This window comes from Prinia subflava, chromosome 5, assembly GCF_021018805.1.
Source record: "Prinia subflava isolate CZ2003 ecotype Zambia chromosome 5, Cam_Psub_1.2, whole genome shotgun sequence".
Taxonomy (NCBI): domain Eukaryota; kingdom Metazoa; phylum Chordata; class Aves; order Passeriformes; family Cisticolidae; genus Prinia; species Prinia subflava.
This window is the reverse complement of record NC_086251.1, coordinates 5,701,781-5,724,444: the sequence shown is the minus strand read 5'-3', so window position 1 is coordinate 5,724,444 and position 22,664 is coordinate 5,701,781. Positions and strand designations below refer to the sequence as shown.

The following is a 22,664-nucleotide window of genomic DNA, read 5'->3' as shown; positions in this document are numbered from 1 at the left end:
CTGTCATAGCAGAGGAATGCAAGACAAGGACTCAGCTACCATTTTTCTGTGCTATATCAATAAATCTCTGAGTGGGGATTATAATAATATAATCCTTTGCAACCCCTGCTGTGGACTCCAGAGCATTCACTGCTTGTGGAGATAAGGGAAGCCAAGGGTGCAGTATTGTGGCACGCTGCTGTCAGTGGCAGAACAAGAAGGTCCAGTTCCTGCATTGCAGGTTGTGGCTGCTGTGTTGTGGCATGACTTGGTGTGGCTGAACTGTTGGCCAGGCTCCTGAAACAACCACACACAGCTCGAAAATAAATTAAATAATAGTAAAAAAATCCAAAACCAAACAAAAACCAAAAACCAACCAACCAAACAACAACAAAAAACCAAAAAAACCCCAAACAAACAAACAAAAAAATCCCAAACACCAAGGTTTAACCCTTCAACTGCCTTCTATTTCCAGGGAGAGGAAACCAAATGCTTGATCCAGCCTCAGCAGCTAGAAGGGGTTGAAATAAATTCTGGATACTTGTTCCCATATCAATTGTCATCCCTTCCCCTCTTTTATTCCACAGAGAGGAATAGCTGCTCTGCCTCTATCAGCCTTCCCCCTCAAAATGTCACCCCCTCACCACCACAGGTCAAAGCCCTCTCCTGTACTTGCTGTAGGGAAGCTGCTGCTGGGAGGTGATGCCCGTTGCCTGGCACGGGATTAGCAGTGCATCTCCCTGATTTTCCTGGGCTGAATGCTTTCGGGGGAAGGCTGAGTTGGCTGCGAGGACAGTTGTTCCCTGCCTCCACAAGGCTGCAAGTGGGATGGGAAACCTGTGCTGCACAGAGGCACGTGCCTGGATTTTGACAAGCATAGGCTCCAACCCTCAAATTATTCTAAGCTCTTGAGAGTTGGGTTTGAATGTACCCAGAGGTAGAGTGACTAATGACAGCAAATGGTGTGAGACTTTTGCAGCCGTTATTTTAGCCACTAGGAATTCGCTGGATTCTGGCTAATACTTCAGCGATAGCTGACTGACCTAGTTATTCAGAACAGAGACTGCGGTCTGTATTCCTCTGGTGCCAGCGAGGGATTTCAATCTGCATTTCTATAGCATCCTTAAGGATCGCAGCATGCTTGGAAAAACAACAGATTAAGCCGCCTCTGTTGTGGGGGAGTTGAGCATTGTCACAGTCATTTTACCAGCGTGCAGAATGCCTTTCCCAAGGTGACCTGGGAATCTGTAGGCAATGTTGGCTTTCTGCTGTGATGTCGCCATTGCAGGACTGATCATCGTGACTTTTGTGTAAAGCGGAAGATGCACCTTTTGTAGAGGGTGGCACAGGCTAGTATGGAGGACCATGACGTTACTTTTATTATAACCAAATAAGTCTGTGAATTTTTGCAAGTAAAAGATCTGGAAGAAGTGTGAGGTGGCTGTGTTCCAAGCTGTATTGATATTATCTGCAGGCAACGTCTACCAAGCCACAGGAATTTAACCAGTAGTAAAATAGCATGTGCTGTGTTCAGGTGATCATCTTGAGCTTTAGCTTCAATTTCTCATCAGAGTGGGAGTTGAAATTTTCAAAAAGTCTGATGTTTTCTTACTCTCTCTAAGCTTAACCTGCTTTCTTCACTGAAACAGTTGTCAGGCACTTGGGCACTGCACCAGGGCAGTGGTGGTCACCATCCTGGGAGGTATTCAGGGAAGGACTGGATGTGGCACTCAGTGCTCTGGTCTGCCTGACAAGGTGGTGATGGGTCAAAGGTTGGACTTGATGATCTTAGAGGTCCTTTCCAACCTTAATGATTCTGTGCTTCTTGCCTTTGGCATTCTCGGTTTGGTAGAGTTTGCAGGTCCGTGTGCTGTTTCCTTGCTGGCCATGCTTTGCTCCACCACAGGAGTTGTTTGGCCCAGGAAAACCTGGCTGTGACCCAGTGTGAGCCTGAAGCAGAACAAATTCCATTCTTCCATGTGCCCCAGTCTGCATTGTTTGGCATAGGGCAAAGAGGGACTCTGAGCTCCCCACTGCCCTGCCAGATAAGAGTGTGGGGGTATATCCAGATCTTCAACAGCACCCAGAGCTCTGGCAGAGGCAATGGATTTGCTCGATGAACTTCCAGTTCTTCAGCTCTCAAGCATTTGTGTTTTGTTTTGAATCAGAAAGAAACTCCCCTGGTTTAGACTGTAAACCTTGGATAAAAACACTGGGTGAGCTCCTGCAGCTGGAGTGCAACAGAGCTTTGTCCTGCCGGCTCTCAGGACACTACCTGGATAATGGCAGCAATGCATAGTGAGCAGGAGGGATAACCCAAACGCCGTAGCTGGCTATCCAAGTAATGCTCTCCTGGAATGCCCTGCCTATCTCAGAATGGGACACCCATGAGGAAAGGTGGCTAAACTGTAAGCCTTTATTTAAAGTGAAACTGCCTCTGGATTGCTCCCTCCTTATCTCCAGTCCTGGCTTCACGTCATGTGTTGATTATGAGACTCCCATACTTGATCCCTATCTCGTGCTTCCTCCCACCTTGGGTGCTGATGTGCAAATTTGCAACACACCCTTTCTCCTAGTGACCCCTTTGTCCCAATCCTTAAGTGTATTCTTTCACTTCCCTGGCCAGCTTCTCTAGATTTACAGAGCCATGATAGAGAAGGAAGGAACTCTGTGTGGAAGAGCATTTCTGCTTCCTATCTGATCCCTGAGCACAGAGATGACTTGATGGAAAGTCTGGTTCTGAGCCACAGCCTGGCTTCACAGGTGGAATTGCTGTAGTTCTTACTGGGATTTCCTGAGTAGATCAGATTTCCTGTGCCTTGGTGTTATGCTTTTCTTGGAAGCTCTGTTGAACACAGATCCATTTTCCTTAGCAGTTTGCCTAGTTTCCCACAAGCTTCAGACAGGTGGGCAGGTATGTTTCTGCTGGCTAAGGTAGAAGATAGACATTGTATATGGTACTGTTGGCCTGGGTGTCTCTGACTTTTTATTTTTTAAGTTAAAAATCCCCAGTGTTGCCTGTTGGAATAGGAAAACATTGAATAGTGGGGTTTTCATCACAAAATCCTCCTCCAGTGGCAATCAAATTGGATTAAATGGAACCTATTGCAACAGCAGTGCAGGATGTGAGATCCTGGAGCTCTCTTGGTGCAGTGATGTGGCTGGGCAGGGTGAGGAACGAGGTGAGATCAGCACTTTGGATCTGAAATTTGCTTTGCTTTGTGTCTGGGGAGGGGACATGGAATATGGAATGGCCTTTGCTGTGAAGATAAATCAGGCAGGCTGCAATGCAGACGTTTAGTCAACGTACCCTGCAGCACTTGTTGCTGCCAGGAATGGCTGTCCCGGAGACCGACAGGACCTGAGAGAGCAGCCGTAGGAGGAGTGGGGCGTGTATCACATGTTTATATAAATGTGCAAGTATAATTATTTATATTGTCTTGTGCAATTCCCTAGGTAAGAAAGGAGCAGTAAAACGTGTAATGAAGGGTTACTTGCTGAAGGGGAAAATTAGAGACGTGTCGCTTTTACTGGGAAATTTTTCTTCAAAGTCTGCAGGACTGCTGGGACCAAACTTGTGAACATAAAGACTGGAAAGTGTCCTAATTTTTCATTAAGATTGTAGGCAGCAGAGGTTCACACTGACTCAGAACTGCCTTGGTTTCATCTAAGCTTGTGCCTTGACAAGTAAAATCAGGTTCTGCCATTTCTAACAAACTCAAGTCTCGTTCCTGAAGACTGTGCTAGCATGTAACCCAGGAAATACAATACTCATGCAAATGTGGAGCCAGCTCCAAGGCTGGATGACTCCCTGCAGACTGTAGAAGCCGTTTGTGTGTGATGCTCCCTAGCCATGGTTGTGCAATGACTCCTTGCTGCCTGGCACAGCAGCAAAGCCCAGGTGCACAGATGACAGGGACAGTTTGCCATCCACACCTACCAGGTTCACTCTCTGCTTCCTCATCTCTGATCCTCCACCACACTAATCTGCCCCATGAGTTCCAGTGCTTTGGGAAAGAATGCTGTCCCCCTTTAGTTACTATGATTTTTTACTATTAAAAGGAACTTTCCTTCTTTTGATTACATCTGTGTATGGTGCCTGCCCCGTAGGAAAGAGAAGCTAATCCCCAGACAGAAAGGAACCTGGCTAGCTCTAGTTCCTATACCCTGGGGAGGGAACAGGCAGGAAACCTGGGTCACTGTGGCAGGCAGGGACCTGCAGTGTAATGTAGAAGCAGTGATTGCGTGTTCAGGAATAAGCCTTCCACAACCTAGCTAGCAGGTTGGGAAACGAGGATTAGGAACCTCAGACCATCAGGTCCAAAAGATTCTCTCTATGAACCTTGATTCTGTTCCTTCTCCATGACAGTACTGTAGAGCTCATGAATTCCAGTTACAGCTGAGACTCTGGTGGTTGTACAAAGATACTGCAGCTCTTTGGAATGAACCGGTAGGGAGGAATATGGGAATGGGGGGAACATGGCTAAAAGGTCACTGGGCTGGCCTGTCTCTGCCGGACAAGCCACTCCCAGCAATAATAATGACCACCTAATGATTATTTGTAGCATGTCACTCTTTTATTTAAGGGTGATTCAACAAAACCAATGTTGTAAAAGAAAAATCTAAAGAGTCACGGGGGTGGGTTTTTATGGTTTATATCTCTGTTTTTTGGACCTAAAAATATCTGAGGGTTTAGCGAGCATTGTCAGTGGTTTGGAGAGGCCAAGAATCCTCTTTGTTTGCCATGGAGCAAGGGCAGCTGATGGGTTTGCTGCCATGAACTCTGACCGCTCCAGGCTGTAATCCCCAAAGTGTCCTCTGATGGTGGGCCAGTCACCAAGCCCAGCTGGTACTGCCAGAGCTGGTGTCCTGCTGCTTGTGGAAAGTCTGTTTCCAGGAGTCAGTAGACCCTGAGGCACAGGCAGCACAACTGGATTAGAGGGTGATCCCAGACTCCAGATCTGGCAGCACTGACTCACGGTGAGGACAGGGGGAAAGTAAAAGCACCAGGTCATGTGCTGCTCATCTGCAATGCAAATAAATGGGGTGAATTCTTCTACAGCGAGCCATAAAGCAAGCAATCAAAGCTTTCCTTCCTGGAATGACAAGGGATTGGTGGCAGGTCCTGAAATCTGCAGCCAGGCTACACAGGCGGAGATGTCTGGTTTGTTAGAAGCTTCAGCAGCTCCCGGCCCCGAGGCTGTGGAGCCGAGAGAGAAGAGCTGACGAGTGGAGCTTTAATAAGACGCAGTGATTTGGGGTGTGAAAAAGGGCGGAGGGGAATGGGAGATGATCTCCCCAGGGTTGCCTGAGACCTGGCACATAGGAGTGCCCAGGCGTAACTCCGAGCTCTTTCTCTCTCTCTTTCTCTCTAGGGACCAAGAGAGGAGACGGTGAGAAGAAGACGAGATGGTCCCAAGAGGCTCTGCTGTTGTCATCTGTCTTCCCTGGAACAGGAATCTGAGGCTTCTCCACACTGAGCGCTCCTGTGTCCCATCTGCTACCACACCCTGAAATCAAACTCGGCAGCTTAGGTGAACCAGACACTGTACAAACATGTCAGACTTGCCTCCACCCCTTTTTCTTCTCCCGCTTTCTCCTGCCGTCTTACTCTCTCAAGTTTATCGACGTGTCAGCGGATTCCAGTGGCAGAATATTCTCCCTTCACCTCTGGTCACGGAGCAATGAGGAGTCAGGGGTAAGCACCCTCCGCAGATTTGGGGATCAACATTGATTTGCTTGCTTGCTTTAAAGCCAGAACAACCGTCCTAATGGCCGCTGTTTCGTGGGATTTGTTCCCTGTGTTTACGGAGGACTGGGTTTGTCAGTTTAAACTAAGTCTCCGCTTCCCAGTGGCTGTGCTGCCTCAGCTTAACCCCTTCCCTTCGGAGCTGAGCCGTGCCACTGCCAAGGATTAGCGTAACGATCACACGTGAGTTGGCAGTGCCAGCCTGGGGTGAAGTGAGAGTGGAATAGTTCAGGGGGTCATACAATTTTTTCTCTCAAGGGATGCTTCTGGAAGGGAAGAAAAACTGGGAGCTGGATTCCTTTGGGAAGGAGTTTTCTTCATCTTTACTCCTATAGCCCAGCAACACTGCCCTCCAATCGGCTTTGCTGCATGACAGTGGGAGAGTTTATCTCCAGACCCTTCTTTCTCCTCTTCCTCGGAACTGTCCACCACCGGTGTTGTTGCAGCAGGACTGCCAGTAAGATCCTGTGGTTTTTATTTTCCAGGGTCTGTGAGGTGGGACAACGTGTGGGGCTGAGGTCCGACTGTGCAGCCAGCTGACACTCAAGAGGGTGGGGAATGTGGAGGGGGAAAATGCCTTGTTGAATCTTGCAGGGTGATGCTCTTAAAACCTTGGGGTGAAGAAGGGGTTAAAAATTACTCTGGATGATGCTTGAGAGAACAGACAGCATGTCAGTAACATGCATGCTCATCGACTTCACTGGAGACAGAGCAAAATCTGCTCTTAAGTATCTTGTATCTGCAAGGACCCTCACCATACCTTACAGAGAGGTCTAGTTAAATCCTTCCTGTGTGTATTCCCAACCTCCTGGTGGCTGTGCTGGCCAGGATCCTTTCAGAACACCTCCTGAAGCTATGCTGGAGTACTCTTGTGGGGCTGGGTGTGTGTGTTTTGGCTGGCTGAAAGCTGCCTAATCTCATCCTATTTAAGTTACAATATACGGTTTTATTGGGCATTTGTAGTTAATTATTTTTGTCAGGTAATCAGTGCATACAGGCAGGTATTTGCAGTGACAGAAAACAGTCCTGTCTGTTAATATTTGCTTTCTTCTTTGCCAGGACATTAATGCTTTAATGTATTTGGGGACAGAGCACTGAAAAAACAGAAGAGCAATTTGTGTCTGGTGAGTGTGAGCTCTCAGGTGAGACTGGGGGAAGTACGGAGAGTAAGAGACCTTTGCCCATTCTTTGTCTGCTTCTCTGAGTTCTCTGTTTGGGCACAACCTGAGTCAGCCCCTAACACAGCTGCTGGGGAAGGGAAACTGCTCCCTCGTGCTCTCTCCAGCCCTGTCCCACGGAAAAGTCTCATTCCTGATGGTGTGGTGAAGCTCTATATTGCTTTTAACATTCAGCTCTGCCTTGGTATGTACATCCTGCATGCTGTGTTAACAATGATTTGTGAATCTAGAAGTAAAGCTGATCAAATAGTGGAAAGAGCTATCAGCAAATAGCTTGCTGGATTAGTGACTGTGCTCCCAGATGAAAAGCCTGCTCTGTGCACAGGGGTTGTTTGTGTCTAGATGGGTGTGAGTATGGATGTACCTGGGAAGGCTATCCTGGATCTTGCTGCCAAGCCTTGAAAGTGAGAAACAACCCTTACTTGGTCACAAAATGGTTTTCATTCCCAGGGGGAATGAAATTAAGGAGAATTCTTTAAAGTTTGGCTGTCCTGCCTCCAATCAGGAAAAAAGAGCTCTTTTTAACCTACTTCTATAATATGCTTAGGGAAATTCACAAGCAGAGAAAAGAGCTAAAGATGTGTGTAAATTGCTTTAAACAAAATTGCTTAAAGCAGCTTGGACTAGCTCAGCCCAACTGCAAGTAAAAGCACACAGCAGGCTCTGAGCTCTGTATTGCACTTGAGGGGTTTTTGGGTGCTCACAGGGGTATGCTGCTGAAGCTCCATCCCGTTCAGAGCAGCACATGAGCTCTCTGTACCTGTACAGAACACGAGTGAGCAGCAGTAGCTGAAGGCTCACCAGGAGTTGTGCTGCTCAGCACCGAGGGCTGCAGAGAGCACAGCAAACTCTGACACCTCATCAGGACGGGTTCTGGACTGAGGAGCAGCTTCCTTGTCTGTGGCACCAGCAGTGCTCCTGCACCAGTCTCACTGACTTTGAGTTATAATCGCAGAGACTTAGTGCAATGGAGCACAAAATCAGCACTTGGCTGCTACAGGTCTTGTTTTTAAGGAATTCCTCATTATGGTTTCTAAGGCTGCAGGATTACCATGTGGTTCGAGGACTAATGCACTGCCATTCCATCTTAGCAGTGATACTGTTGTTCTGAGACTGACTTTCCACTTGTCTGGCAAAAGAGAACAGTGGGAATGGAGGGTGCCCACAGACTAAAAGTTGAACTCTATTTCCCTCAAAAACATCTCAGGAAATTACACTTTCCCTAGGGCTTAAGCATTTGACTTGTAGTGTTAGTAATGAGATTATTTTGTAATTAATTGATAAATGGAACGTAGCTATAGCCAATAGCAGTCATTTATCTTGTGTTAGGAGTGCACCTCAGGTTTTGACATACAGAGGGCTGTGTGACCCACAGTCATTGCAAACAGAGCAGGATAACTGATATTCCCTGGGAGAAGACTTGTCTGTTGCAATTTAAATTTGCATCTCGGTGTTGGCAGCAGTGAGCAGGAAGGCACTGAGAGTCAGGCAGGTTGGGGGTTTAAGCAAATCTGTCCCTTCATGTTTTGGGGGGCACTGCCTGGGCTGCAGTTTTCCCATCAGTTATCCTGCAGGGATAACACAAGCAAACTGCTTTGCAGGCTGCTGACAGCAATTAAATATATTTGTATCTCTCTTTGGGAGAACGTGATGAGCTTAACTAGGGACTGAGATTGTCTAGTGTTGGCTGGAAGGAAGTTTAACTCTTGCATCTCTATACTTGGGTGATTTGGGGAACTGCTGGGGTGTCTCTGTGCTGCTGGGGTGAGTATGGTGATCCAGGACCGTGGTCACCAGTGCCTCTGCTGGGACAGGTCTGCTCATGAGAATTCATCCCTGCTCCCTGAGTGTGTGCCTTCCTGCACACAGTAAAATCTGTGCTGTGCCCGTTTGCAGCACGGGCTGCAGCTTCCCTCTTGTAACCCCGCGTGCCGGAGGCAGCTGGATCTGCGAGCCGTGCAAGAGTGCGCCCAAGTTCCAGGGCTCGCGTGGAGCCGCAGGGTGTGGTGCCCAGTGTTGCAGCCCAGTGCCTTCTTGGCTCCTTCCCCTGCCATGTGACCCCACATGCCAGATGTGGCCCCTTGGCTTGTCCCAATGTAACCTCTTGTCTAATATGTACGATGTTGCTATTCATGTGAATTTTTAGAGACAGAACCTTAAAGGTTCTTATTCTAATCTTGATAGTATTTTTATGCTGATTTTGAATGGATCTGTCACACAAGACAGCAGAGACTGAAGCCCTGAATCTGTCAAGCCCTGTCTTGAAACTCTGTGATGCTTTGGATTAACAGCAAAAAACAGCAACTTGCTTTTAACCCTGATACATCCTTCGTGGCAAAATAATGTCAGGAAATCCACTGGAACACTGCAGCTGCTCTTTGGACAGGGATCAGGGAGGGGTGTAGGTGTGAGGTGAGCATCAGAAGTGCAGCACAGTGTGGTTTGGTGTAGCCAGAACAGGACACAAGCCACATGAATCACGTAAAAGGTGGGGGGAAAGGGTCAGAGCTGTTGTGGCTTTGGTCTCAGCCTGGTGACCCGCAGCACATGTCCTGCTGGCTCTGTGTGTCAAGGACATGATGAGTGAGCCGCCTTCCCGGGTGCTGCAGCAGCCTTTGGTGGCTGTACCCTCTCACACACTGAGCTCAGGTCTTGTAACGAAGGCACTGGAATGCAGCTGAAGTTTGGGTGTGATTTCTGTCTGTGCTGCTGGGTTCTGTCAAGGCTTCTGGGCCTCCCTGCTGATGTCCAGATCAAACCTGTGGTCAGAGCATGTCGTGACCTTTGCTGGGGCCCTGCACCCACGTTTTCTCCCTGTGGCAGCCAGGGTGTGATGGGCCTGCATCTGGCCTTGATATAAAGCTAAAAAGCAGCCAGGAGAAATACCTGGGAGAAGTTGTAAATCTGCTAATCTAGACATTGGTAGGAAGAAATAGAACTAGTAATTTTTTTCCTTGTCTCATCTGCAAATGAGGACAATAGTTTCCTTTCCTCACCTTTCGTGTGTTTACATGAGACCTCTGGAGGGTGGGGCCTGACTTCAGAGACAGACACAATGGGATGGTGACTTCAGCTGAGATTTCTAGGGGACTGTAAATAATGGAAAGCTTTGTTATTTGTCAAGGGATAAAGCCCAATAGCATTTGGGACATGCCTGTGCTGGTTTTGGAAAGTTCAAGAGGTCTTTTCTTTGCAAGTGCTTTTATATATGTGCCAGAACTAATTTGGTATAGTATAGCTAAAACACATCTAAAAGTATGTACCCCAGCAGCGTCCCAAACATGTGAGCAAATAGGTGTTCACTGGGTTTTAGGTTTTAGTCCTAATTTATAAGCAAGAAAATGGAGCAGGGGAGAGAGGGGCAGCACCCAAGCCTTCAAACCCTGCTCAGTGGAGGCAGGCAAAAAATGCCAAACCAGTTGTGCTGTTCTTCTCATTCCTCAGAAATAAACCCGCCAATATAACAAATATGTTTCTCCCTAAGCTTATTTCTAATGTCATATTAATCTGTGCTCTCATGTGTGTTTGGGCAGGATTTAGAACATCACATCAGTTTGCTGTGCTGTTGCTTTGCCATGGGGGGCTGGTGAGGGACAAAAGAATAGAAGAAAAGGACTTGAAATGAGGAAAGGAAATATCCACTCTTCCTTTAGGAGGAAAAAAAAGTACTTCAACCAGTATTTCTAAAACTAGAGTTGTAGACAAATGTGGAAGGTGTCAGGGCAGTGTTCTTAGATCCCATTTCAGATTTTGGACCGTTTGGCGTTTCTTTTTCCCTTTCATTGACCCTTGTTGCCATTCCTTGCTGAATGAAGTCACATTTGGGTTTGTCAGCTCTTCAGGGACCTAACCTGTAATTTCCCTTTGTTTGCAAACTGCTGTGATCATTTATGGCTTGTTATAAATTATAAGAGTGTTGGAAACCTCAAGGAAGGCAAACATGAGTATTTTAGAAGGTATGGGATGCAATGAAATTCCATGTGTGCATATTCACGCATACATTTGTGTGAACACATGCATATGACATGCAAGAATAATGGCCTAGTTAACCTGCAATCCATTTCAAATGCAGCACATGACAGTGACCTCAGTAGCAGAGTATGGAAATATATTTTTCCTTTTAATTGACAGGTTCTCTGGGATCCTCATCTTCCTACTGCAAACTCAATCTGCATATTGCAGTTCCCCAGGTCCTGTAGGAAGAGTTCTCCTTCTCTCCCTCTCCTCTTGGAGCTGGCCAGAGCAGTTTGGCAGATCAGCTGTGGGAGGACTTGGAAATGATGGGAATGGCTTTCTTGAGCCCAGGGACCAAGCGTTATCTCTTGTCCGGGGCAGCGGGAATGTTGGGAGCTGCGTCCAGATCAGCGAGAGCGACGCAATGAGCTGATGAGCGAGTTCAGCGCTGCAGCAAGGAGGGGGAGGGAGAGCTTATTTTTAACTGGAAACTGCACAAGTGAGACTGAAGTAGCTCTGTGCTGCCGTGCTATCATCAAGTGCATGTGTGAGTGAGGGAGGGGAGGGTATGAGCACGGGTCCGTGCGGCGCGGTGTTCCAGTGGAACGTGTGGCTGGACGTGAGCAGGGTGGAGGCAGGTCGGGTGAAAAGGCAGTGCACGCTACTGCCTTTGTCTGGGCGTTGGAGCGAGCCACTCCTGATAGCATTTATCTACTTTTTTTTTTTTTTTTTTTTTTTTTTTTTTCCCCCCTCCGGGTGATGTTGCTTCTTTTCTATGCCCTCCTCCTCGGGCTGCCTGTCTCCCACCCATTCCTCTTCTCCTTACTAACTCTCATTCCCCTTCCATCCTTAATCTTCCCACCCCTTCCTCTCATCTGAGGCTGACCCCTCTCTCTTCTTGCCCCTCCTTCCCAGTTGATCCCTCCCCCTGCTCTGGATCTGCTGGCTGTGGGATTTTTTTCTCGTGCTCACTGGCAGATGTGACAGCTTTTGGAACTGTATCATCTAGGAACAGCTATATCTGGAGTTGAAAAACCTAACGTGGTTTCCCAGGCAGCAGGAATGGATCGCTGAGAGAATTTCAATCTCCGACTGCTTTTGTCTTGTGGTAGTGACTTTTATTATTTATGTTTGTGACATTTCTTACAGTACAGTTGTCAGCACTGAATGAAAGACTAAAGTCTGGTAGATTATTATAAAATCAGTGTCACAGTATTTGTGTTGTTATATTAAAGGGATGCTGTCTATGTTTAAATACAGGTTTGGCTTGATTTACAAAATCTTATATGCATAAAATGTTCTTATGAATGTCTCACTGACTTAGAAAAGGCCTGGTTTTATGTGTTTTATTTAATAATAAACATTCTTTAGCTGGGTATTGGAGATACAAGTAAATAGCTCTTGCATGAAAACCACAAAGTGAAAGGAGACTGGTTAAATGCAGACCTCCTCGATGAGATGCAAAACCTACCAAGATTATTAGAATTCACTGAATTTCAAATAACTATTTTTAGTGTATGTATTTCATTTGATCCTAATGCAGTTTACCTTTAAACCACCTGTCTGATCTCTTTATAATCAGGGATTGATGCTGACCATATAAAGCAAATGCTGCTGGATGCCCAGGGGTGTGTTGTATTTGGAGCTGATTACATTTTGTTGTTTTTAAGCTGTCTGTTTTAAGCCAATAAGGTAGATGCAGGCCATGCCAACCAGTCACTTAAAGCTGACCATGAGCTCAGTAGGTGCTCCTTTCTGGGTTTTGGAAGCGTGCTTTTGGCTATGGGATCCAAGTGGAGTCCACGTGTTGATTGTCAGGGATAGGGATTTTATGTAAATATACAAATGTAGTGTTATGTTTATGCTTCTGCAAACTGAGATTGTGAAATAGAGCCATTGTTCTGGTTGGGGTCAAAATATTATCTGGGCTTTAAAATTTTGCATTTTGAAGCACTTAAGCCAGAATCATTCTCCTTATGGGGAAATACCTGATGTGTTCAGAAAACCATTGATGCTACAAGTGCTAATGATTGTGGCATTTGCAATACCTGTTTTACAGGACCCTTTGCCACGTGAAGCACTTAAAAGGAAAACTGGAGACTATCTGCTATGCCCTGGGTATCCTCTAATTATGAAGCTGTGAGAGTAGGAGCAGAAGAAGTAGTACTGGTTGAAATAGTAAGATCACTGGGATTGCTGTGGCTGGGTCAAGGTGGATTAAGGAGCTGTCATAACTCACGTCTGGTCAGGGATTCAGAACTGAACCACTTGCTGTAATACTACAGAGATACTCCCTGCTCTCCTTGGAGGCTCTCCTTGGAAGCTTCTCAGCAGCTCCAGCTGTTTGAGCACTACTAACACCACGAGCTATTAGAGTATCTTTCCTTTCTGGGATTGCCTGCACTTTTTTTCCCTGTAAAGGATTGCCCTCTGACTTTAGCCTTGATTATTAGTTAATAACCAGCACCTAAAGGGTCTGAGAGATGAATCACTATGTTGGAGGAGCTGCAGTACAGACCAGGAGCACAGACACCCTTCTCATAAGCTCTGCATTAAGATGTATTTGGGTTTTCATTGGAGCTTGTTCTAAGCAAAGATTATTCTAGCTGCAGAATCTCTTCTAGCAGAGCAGTTGCTTCCAGCCTCTTTTCTAAATGGTTGGTGGGTTGGGTTTTTGGTTTGGTTTGGTTTTTGTGTGGTTGTTTGTTTGTTTGGGGAGGGGGGTTGTGTTTCCTAGCCTTTTGTTTTCTTTTTCACCTGTGAGGTATCTCTACTAGGCTGTTGCAATGAGCAGTGCGTGTGAAGTTGGTGTTTCACCAAGGATGGATTGCATGATGGGGGGTTAGATGGGGCAAAGGTCCTTCTCTGCCATACAAACACTTCTATCCCTGTGACTGCAGGATCATGGTAACCAAACTGGAAGCCACTGTGTATTGGATTTTCAAGACCCCAGTCTACCACCAGGGAGCAAAGTCATTGTTCAGCTGATGGCCGCACTTTGCTCCCTAACAAGTTTAGAGTGGGACAACCTGGAAAATGTTTGACATAGATTTCACTGTGATGTGCTGATTTTGGAGACTGGTGTCCTCTAGAAGTGTATTCATGTCTACACCACAGCGGGTTATCTCTCTATGTGGTCTGGCTCTCTGACCCTTGTAAATATTTATTCAGCGCAAATAGTTGGTGGATGAGGTCCTGTATGGGGGAAGAGTGACTGCTACAAAGTTGAAGATTAAGTGACAGAAATCCTCAGCCTGATGTTAGGGAAGATATGGCATTCATGGCTGGAAACAGTGTTACTGAGAAGCAAATGCCAACAGTAACATTGTCTGTGGAAGAGGAAGAGCGTATAAATGTTATTTCCATTTATTGGCAGATGTTGATTGCTTTATAAAACCTGTGCAACTTTTTCCCAAAGCAGTGAATAGAGGTATAGAACATTTCAGGGGAGAAGGGACCTTGAGAGGTGCAGCCCAACCCCCCCAGCTCAAGGCAGGGTCAGCTTGGAGGGTCAGGCTGGATTACTCAGGGCTTAGGCTTTGAGAGCAAACCCCTGAGGATGGAGCCTGCCCAGCCTGTCTGGGCAGGCTGCTCCAATGATGGACTCTCCTGGTCACAGAAAAGCTTTTCCTTCTGTGCTGTTGGGACCACTCCTGTTTTGATTTATGCTTGTCTGTCTCTCACTCTCACCACTCCCCACTGTCAAAACCTGGCTCTCCACAGAAAATCTCCTTACCTCACCCTGTCTGCCCTGTCTGTTTTTTTGTGAAGAGGTTGTGTCAATCCGCTGCAGTCCTCCAGCTTTCCCACCTCTTGACTGCATGCTCTGGTTCTCCTTTTCTTTCATATCTTTCTGATTTCAGAAAGGTCCAATCTCTTAGCTTTCTATCTAAGTATCTTTTTTTGGTTATGAATTCTTAATTCAGATTTTGAAGTCTCCTGTGTTTGGGTATATTTCAGTGTTAGGTGCTTCTGGCTTGTTGCACTTGCACTGGCTGTTCACACAAGCTGTCTCTCTCAGCCCTCAAGGGAAAAGAATCTTAGTTTTTAATTTTAGCTCCTTCAGCTACCTGCTGACAGAGTTTGATTTCCACCTACCACCTCCTCTCTCCCTCCTGAGCCCTCTATCTAAGCAAGAAAAATTGAGATCCAGAGTCAGTCTCGGGCAGCTCTTCCTTTGGCAACAGCTCTGCTGTCTTTGAACGGGAACTGAGTGGATATTACTTACTTGGAGGAAGCAGTGAGAAGACAGCCCTGAGCCCTGTTCACAGCCACCTTAAATTTCAGGCTTGTGCTGGAATCAGTACTGTCTAACTGGCTGGACTCCAAAGCCGTTTAATGTAGGTACAAGCAGGTAAAATATAAATATGTATCTCTTAATTACTTTATAAATCATTTTACCAGGCAATATGAATTTATAGAAATAAAGGAAGTCACCAGAAATCCCATCTGAGCCATGAACCTGCAAGGTGCCTTGGGCAAAATCATTGCTCTCTTGGTGCCTGTGTCCTCATCTGTAAAAGCGGGTGATGAACTCCTGATAAAGTGCTGTTCACTGGAAAATGTTCTCAATACAGCATAATTAATTCATAGCATTGATACCTGATTTTATTGCTTGGGCACTTCAGCCCTAGACAGGCACTGATGGTGTTGCCTTCTCCCCTCCAGGCATCATGTTCCGTAAGAAGAAGAAGAAACGCCCGGAGATCTCGGCCCCGCAGAACTTTGAGCACCGTGTCCACACCTCATTTGACCCAAAGGAGGGCAAATTTGTGGGCCTGCCACCCCAATGGCAGAATATTCTGGACACGCTGAGGCGCCCCAAGCCAGTGGTAGACCCTTCCAGGATCACAAGGATGCAGCTCCAGCCCATGAAGGTAAGCGGTGGAGACAGATCTTTCCTGTTCCTCGGGGAGTTGCCTCCAAGTTGAGGCACTGTTTCTGATGCCCCATAATGGCACTAAGGGTGGTATATGTATGGAATTGAGTGGGTAGCAGGCTTTGATAGCCCAAGGTGATAGTAACTTTGTCAGGAATAAGGACAGTAGGGTCCTGACCTGTTGCTGGCACTGTTGAAGTAGCCAGCTGGCTGCCTGTCACAGTGACGGGGACCTGTGAAAACTTCTGTGGTAGCTGACAGGACCCAGGATGTGTTCAGCTGTTGTACAGGGAAGCCAAGAGAAGAATTTGTCGACAGACCTGTTTTAAGCAGGTTTGTCATTCTCGTGGGTGAGCAAATTTGGCTGGCAATTAAGTTACCAAGGAAGCCTAAGTGGGAGAGAGAGCAGTGTAGCACTGCCTTGCTGTTCATGGACAAGTGAGGACAAGGACTAAACCAGGGTCTGGGCTAAATTGGTTGATAAACCAGCATTTTAATGGAATGTGGGACAGAGTAATGGGACAATGTCCTTCAGGAAGGAAAAACAAGTGATTCCTGTAGATGGGTGGGTTTAGATGGCACATGGAGACAGTGTGACAGCAGAAACATGCTGTGGGAAAAGGCAGCTTTGTGGTGACCTCTCAGGAAAGGAAATGAAAGATGGTGACAGAAATATTGTGCTTAAAGTCTTGCTTGCTTAGGGGAAGTTTTTGTTCCCAGTTTAAAAAAAACCCTCCAGGGGCCTAAAAACTGAAGGGTGCGATGTAAAACAGAGATGTTGATACTTGGGTTTTAGGAGGGATATAAAAAAGATTTGTCTATCTGATGAATATATTTCGCTTTTTGTGTATGTGTGCTTAAGACATGGGGAATAAAGGGGACTGTATTTGATTTAATGTGAGCTTCAGTACATAATCAAACCTGAAAATAAAATGGCCTGCCAGGATCTTTGAGAAGAATGCTGGTTTATAAAGGAAAAACTTGCTTAGGAAGAATAGGGAAAAAAAAAAAGGCAGGAGGTATTTCCTGGTGTCCTGAATGTGCTTTGAGGTTCAAAATGTAGTAGAGGATAGGAACACAATCCAGAGAGGAGATGAAATGTGTAATAAGAGACCAACTTGGTTAGATCAGGAGCTCTGTAATGAGCTTAAACTGCAGGAGAATTGCTCAGAAGGGTGGAAACTAGGTCAAGTTATAAAGGGCAAAGAGAAAAGAAATTCATGTAGGAGCAAAACTGGAAGGCCAAGGCACAAAAAGAGATGTTATTCTCAAAGAACATAAAGGGCACTAAGGATACATCTTGAGTGCACTGAGGAGGAGGATGAAGGAAAGAATTTGTTCACTGCTCGTTTTGGAAGGAAGTTAACAGATGACACCAAGAATTCCTAAGTGTTTAATGATTTTTCTCTGGTCTTCATTAAGTGTGATCAGTGGGCTGACAATTAGCATGAGAATGAAGGAATGAGAATGCAGGCCAGAATAAGAAAAGAACAGGAACAGAAATGAGACTTAGCTAAGAAGTTGCATATTTTCAAGTCAGCTGGGCCTAATGAAATTCAAGGAATTGCAGATCAGTCAGAATAATTTCTATCCCCAGAAAGAGACTGGAACAAATAAGCAAGTAATCTATTTGCAGCCACTTCCAAGGAGATAGCAGGGTAATAGCTGCCAGCCAGTATGGATTTATCAAGAAAATAATCGTGTTGAGCAACCCAATTTTCATTAATGACAGGACAGGGGGCTTTGGGTCAGGGAGAAGTAACAGCACTCCCCTGTATCTTGACTTCAGTGAGGTTCTGGACACTGCACCCATGGTGTTTCCAGAGCAAACAAAGTTTCCTCAAGTATTAGGCAATGGATGCTGAAAAAATAGTGTGAGGCATCACTGTTGAAACAGAAACGTCTGCGAAGAGGTTTCCTGGAGTTTGCCCTCAGCCTTATGCTGGTCAGGACTTTCATGTCTGATAACTAAACCTCAGGGTGGTAAAAGCTGAAAAGAGGTGCAAATCCTTAAGAGAACAAGGACAGAATACCCAACAGGCTTTAAAAACTAAAGAATTGTCTTAAACGAACACTGTTTTTCCCAGTAATTCCAAATGCAAACACTCTCAGAGTCTGCATAACAAAGCTGACTGTTTCTGGTAAACTCCATTTGAATTAGTTACTGTTCAATGATACCAATCAATTAAGTTTGATTTTTGTTTTTTTTCTTCAAGTGCTAGTTGGCCAAGCCCTCGTATATAGTTCTGGATTCAACTATCTGAGTAGTTCCTGTGTTTGTGTGTAGCTTATGAAAAGGTGTTTTTCTTGTTATAATTTTTCAGTTTTAGTCAGTAAGGCATGAGCTATATAAGAGCACTCTACATAGATTTGGCTCAAATCTGGATCTTTCCTCATTAATCTGATGCAGTCCTTAAACACAGCGGCAAAGCAAGATTAACTCCCATCTTCCCTGTCTTCTGGGGCTGAGTCTGCCTTCATGGGAGTGACCTGCGTCTAATTCTAGGGAGTTTTACCCAGAAGGAGAGAAGAGCACTGCTGTGGATTTTCTGGAGAGGCCATAGCATGTTGCTAGAGACTTCTTATTTTGAGATTAGCCACATCTTTCTGGGAATGAATTTTGTCCGTTCTGGACAAAAAGTTCATGTCCCCAGCACCTTGTTCTGTGGCAGCAGCTGGGCTGTAGAGGAAGGGGTGAGGAGTGAGGGAGTAAGAGTGAAGACCAGAATTTCCAGCTGCAGCTGTGTGTGTGCCATGGAGTGAGTTGAGTTGTCCTTTCTTCATCTTGTTGAACAAAAATCTTCTGTTCTGCCTTTCATTCTCAGGTGCTGAGCAAACCAGGTGCTCATTTGTGCACTGTGGTGGTGTTCTGTTGAAATTACTGGAGCTACTGTGTTCCACCAGCTAAGTATTAGTCTCAGTGTAATTAATTCAACATGTTTAGAAGATCCCTGGAGCTCAGTTAGCAAACAGGAGATTGCTGTCACTCCAGGGAAGGACTTTCCTCAGGCAGAGGTTCATGAAAGTGTAGGAGTGATCCTGTGCTGTTAATTTCTGTGGAGAAATGAAAAACATTTTGGTTCCCAGCACTAGAAAAGCTTCTGTAAGCGTTTCAGTTCCAGAAAAAAAATAAGGTAGAACACTACATAATATACCAACAGCTTCAAACGTCCTACTTGCACAGAGCTGGTGCCTGTTTGGATGGAAGCCTTGTTCTTCAGCGTTTGCTTACAAGGCAGTTGTGAGCTGCTGTGACCCTTTGTTCATCATTTTTAATTATAATAGCTTGGCAGAGCAGAGCAGGGAGGCAGAGTTGGAACAGCATGGTCTGCGCTGGTCAGGGTTGGGATGTATTAGCAGAAATTGTAGAGAAGCAGACTGAGGGATGGTGATGACAGCGCTACTGAGAGTGCTTCAGGGAGAGATGAACCTTGTGTTGGCACAGCAAAGGTGAGTTTTGCAAATGGAGCTTGCAGCATGCTGGAACTTCTGAGAACTAATATTTCAGGAGCTTGGTGGGTGCATTAGTGATGTAGTGTAACACAGTTTCAGCACAAGAAAGCCAGGAGTGTTGAAATGTCCCCCTTTTGCTTTAATATTGTCTTTTAGAATGTGAGCATAACAGCAGAATTGTGTTCTGTCTGACAGCAGGATGTAACTCAAGGACTCTGCTTTTTCGCCTCAGTAAAGGACAATGAAACAAAGACAAAAATGGGCAATTTTTCCTGAATTTCTTGAGTTATCTTTGGCTATAGGTACAAAATCTAACCTTTGGCAAGATAAATTGAGCCTCGATTCTTACAACTCTGACTTGTTTCTCACCCTCCCTGTGTTTCCCAGACTGTGGTGCGGGGCAGCACCGTGGAAGTGGAAGGCTACATCTCTGGCTTGCTCAATGACATCCAGAAGCTCTCTGCCATCAGCTCAAACACTCTGAGGGGCAAGAGCCCCACCAGCAGGAGGAGAGCCCAGTCCCTTGGGCTCCTGGGAGATGAGAGACCCCCAGACATGTACCTTCAGAGTCCCGAGGGAGACTGGGCAGACAAGTACGGGAACTACCTCAACTGCAATGGTGGCTCCAAGGTGGCCCGGAGGCAGACCATGTGGCCGGATTACAAATCCCGCCTGGAAGGGCAGTCCCATCCCAACGGGATGGTGACAAAAGCCCAGTCCCTGGGGCCATCAGAGTTCCAGGGTGCCGATGGCAGCTGTCTGCAGCGCACCCCTGGGCTGCAGCACGTGTCCGCAGTGCCGGGGGAGAGCGACGCGGCTATGAGGAGCCCGGAGGAGGGCTGGCTTCAGCAGCAGCCCAGCACCAGGCCCTCGGGGGAGGGCAGCCCCAATTCCAAATCGCGGGAGAACAGCCTGAAGAGGAGGCTCTTGCGCAGCGTGTTCCCCTCCTCCAGCACCTCAAAGAAGCCAGGCCCTGCTCTGCAGATCAAGGTAAGAATCATTCACTGGACTGCAACGTTGACTTTACAGTTCCAGAGGTTACATATGCAGCCAATTTAATTGCAAACATCGGGCAACCATCTGTTCTTGTTATGATTAATGTTGGACTCAAAATAGTCCTGGGCAGGGGAAATGTGTGGTTCGCCTGAGCTTCACGAGCTGCTGCAAGGCACAGCTCAGGATGGCAGCCAGATCTCCAGCAGAAGGTTTGGCGGAGCTGCAGGAGCGTGGGCTGGGAAAGAAGAGGGGTCTTAGTCATTACCTTCTGTGAGGTAAAGGCATAACTGCAATGCCATTCTGCTGGCACCAGAGAGCCTTTGCCGTTTGGGAAATTGCCACGATTTGCATTAGCACTGTATTCTTCTGCCTGTGCAAACCAGAACTACCTCGGGAGAATGGTGTTGGTTATAGCTGTGTCTGCCAGGCCACTAAAGCAGCAGAGTTTGCATGAGCACCCACGGTGCTGTCACACAGGAAGTCAGCCTGTTGGGTTTTGGAAAGGGTGGGGAGAGCTCATAGCTACAGCTCCCCCAGGAAAGCTGTCCTGAATGAATGACTCATTTCTCGTTAAACTGGAGAAAATCTCTGCTTCCTGCTACTGGATAGGAAATGCAGCCATTGCTTCTTTTCCATTTTGGGCTGACCCAACATACATCGTCTTTGCATGGTTTGTCTGGTGGCTTCAAAGCTGGTGTTGGGCCAGGCTGATTCTCAACAGCTGTGAAGTGCCTGAACTGGGAGGACAGGGACCACTGTTGTCATGGGTTAGCACTGGCCAGATGTTAGTGCACCCATGAATATATGTTTTTTCTCTAACAACTCCTGTGGGATGTGATCAGGAACAGAGCAGAGCAGGCTTAAACCTTGAAAACAAAAAAAACCCCACCAAAACTTTATTAATTACATAAGAACAGGGACAGAGATACTCTTAAACACACACAGAGACAGAAATAAAAACTTCTTAGAACATTTCTTCTCCCAGTTTCTACCTCCCCACCCATCACTCTTCACAGACCAACCCTTGGGTTTTAGATCAAACAATCACCACTCAAAAACAAACTAATCTTCAATTCAGCAAGGGAGAGAGGAGTCTCTCTCGCACCACAGACTGTTCCTCAGAAAACACGGGTCCACCCCTTATGTGTTCCCATGTCACCCGTGGCACCGCCCAGAGAGGTCTGCCAGGGTGACTCTCTTTTTTTTCCTATGTCCAGCGCTCTCACCGCTGTCCACAGGCTGAAAACTGCATACAGGGCTCTTTTAAGGATACTTGCATGCCAAGCTCTCCCCTTTTTACCCAGGGGCCGGGGTTCCAGGAGCAGGTCTGCCCTGAGGGCAGAGGGCACTACCTCACCCTCCCCCTCTTTTCTCTGCTCGCTCCACTCTTCCAAGTGCCAGTCACTGTAGCAAAAACAAGGGCAGCTGTATCCACCCAAAAATGCAGTTTATGTTCAAAAGAGACTGAAGTTCAGTCCATGGCTGACATTATGCAAGAGAATTCCAGCTCAAAAGGCTACTCCTCTCATTCTTCCATCGAATTCCTTCCAATCATGCTTTATCATCTCGGTCCCAGGCCGCTGCCCTCTCTCCGAAAACCACCAGTCATGAGAATCAATGTCTAAGAAAAGTTTCTTTCTGCCAAGCAAGGGTTAACAGTTTCTTCTCGGCAGGGTGCAGGCTGAGGCACTCCCAGGCTCCGCAAACCCCCACGTGGCTGAGCACCTTCTCCCGGAGTTTGGGGGGAAGGAGGGGGGTGAGCACACACAGCAGGCACTTCCACAGTTTTCCACCCCTCCATCCTGGACGGGGCAGCTCAGTTCCAGTCCTGTCCCTTCTCTTCTCCCCCCCCCCCCCCCCCCCCCGGGGGCTCCGGCTTACCTGAGCCGACCACGTGTTTCCCCTCCCCCACCCAGCCCCGTGGCCAGGCAGGGGAGAAGGAGGCCGGAGACGTCTCTCTGCTGAAACCGGGATCTGAAAAAAGGCCGAACCCCCTTGGGGGTCCTGCTTTTAACTCTTTGTGTCCTCAGAGGCGTGTCCAAACCTCCGAGTGACCAATCCAGGTGCCAGCAGAAAAGCTGATCACTGATTGGACTGCCCACATCTCCCTGGAAAAATTCACCTCCCCCCCCCAACCACGACAACTGTCCAAACCAACCTGACTGCTCTGATGGGTTTTGTAGGGAGGGGATGTCTCCCATCCAGCTTCTTGCAGTTTGCCAGGCTCAAGGCTTTGGGCACAGTGGGTTTCCTTTCCAAGGGAGAGGATTTTGAAGGAATGCAGTCCTTGCGTATCACCAACTGCACTTATTGCTGTCTCAGTGACTCTGGGCTGATGTACACTGCTTTGAGGCCTGTACCTAGTACTGGCCACTTCTGTCTTGCCCAGACAGAGTGTCTTTGCTGTGCTCAGCACTTCCAGGAGCAGGACCAGAAGTTACCATCCAAGTGAATATGCTTGGGAGTGTTTGAACTC

At 46.9% G+C, this 22,664-nt stretch overlaps 1 protein-coding gene across 1 annotated transcript in view; it reads left to right on the top strand.

Moving 5' to 3' along the window:
• The first annotated feature begins 5,038 nt into the window (after window positions 1-5,038).
• Window positions 5,039-22,664, top strand: part of PAK6 (p21 (RAC1) activated kinase 6) — a 28,405-nt gene continuing 10,779 nt past the window's right edge. Inside the window, exons 1-5 of the mRNA XM_063397768.1 lie at window positions 5,039-5,677; window positions 5,987-6,185; window positions 6,788-6,852; window positions 15,529-15,737; window positions 19,580-20,182. Of these exons, the coding sequence (XP_063253838.1) occupies window positions 15,534-15,737; window positions 19,580-20,182 (807 nt within the window). The 5' untranslated portion in view covers window positions 5,039-5,677; window positions 5,987-6,185; window positions 6,788-6,852; window positions 15,529-15,533. The remainder of the gene's footprint in view (window positions 5,678-5,986; window positions 6,186-6,787; window positions 6,853-15,528; window positions 15,738-19,579; window positions 20,183-22,664) is intronic.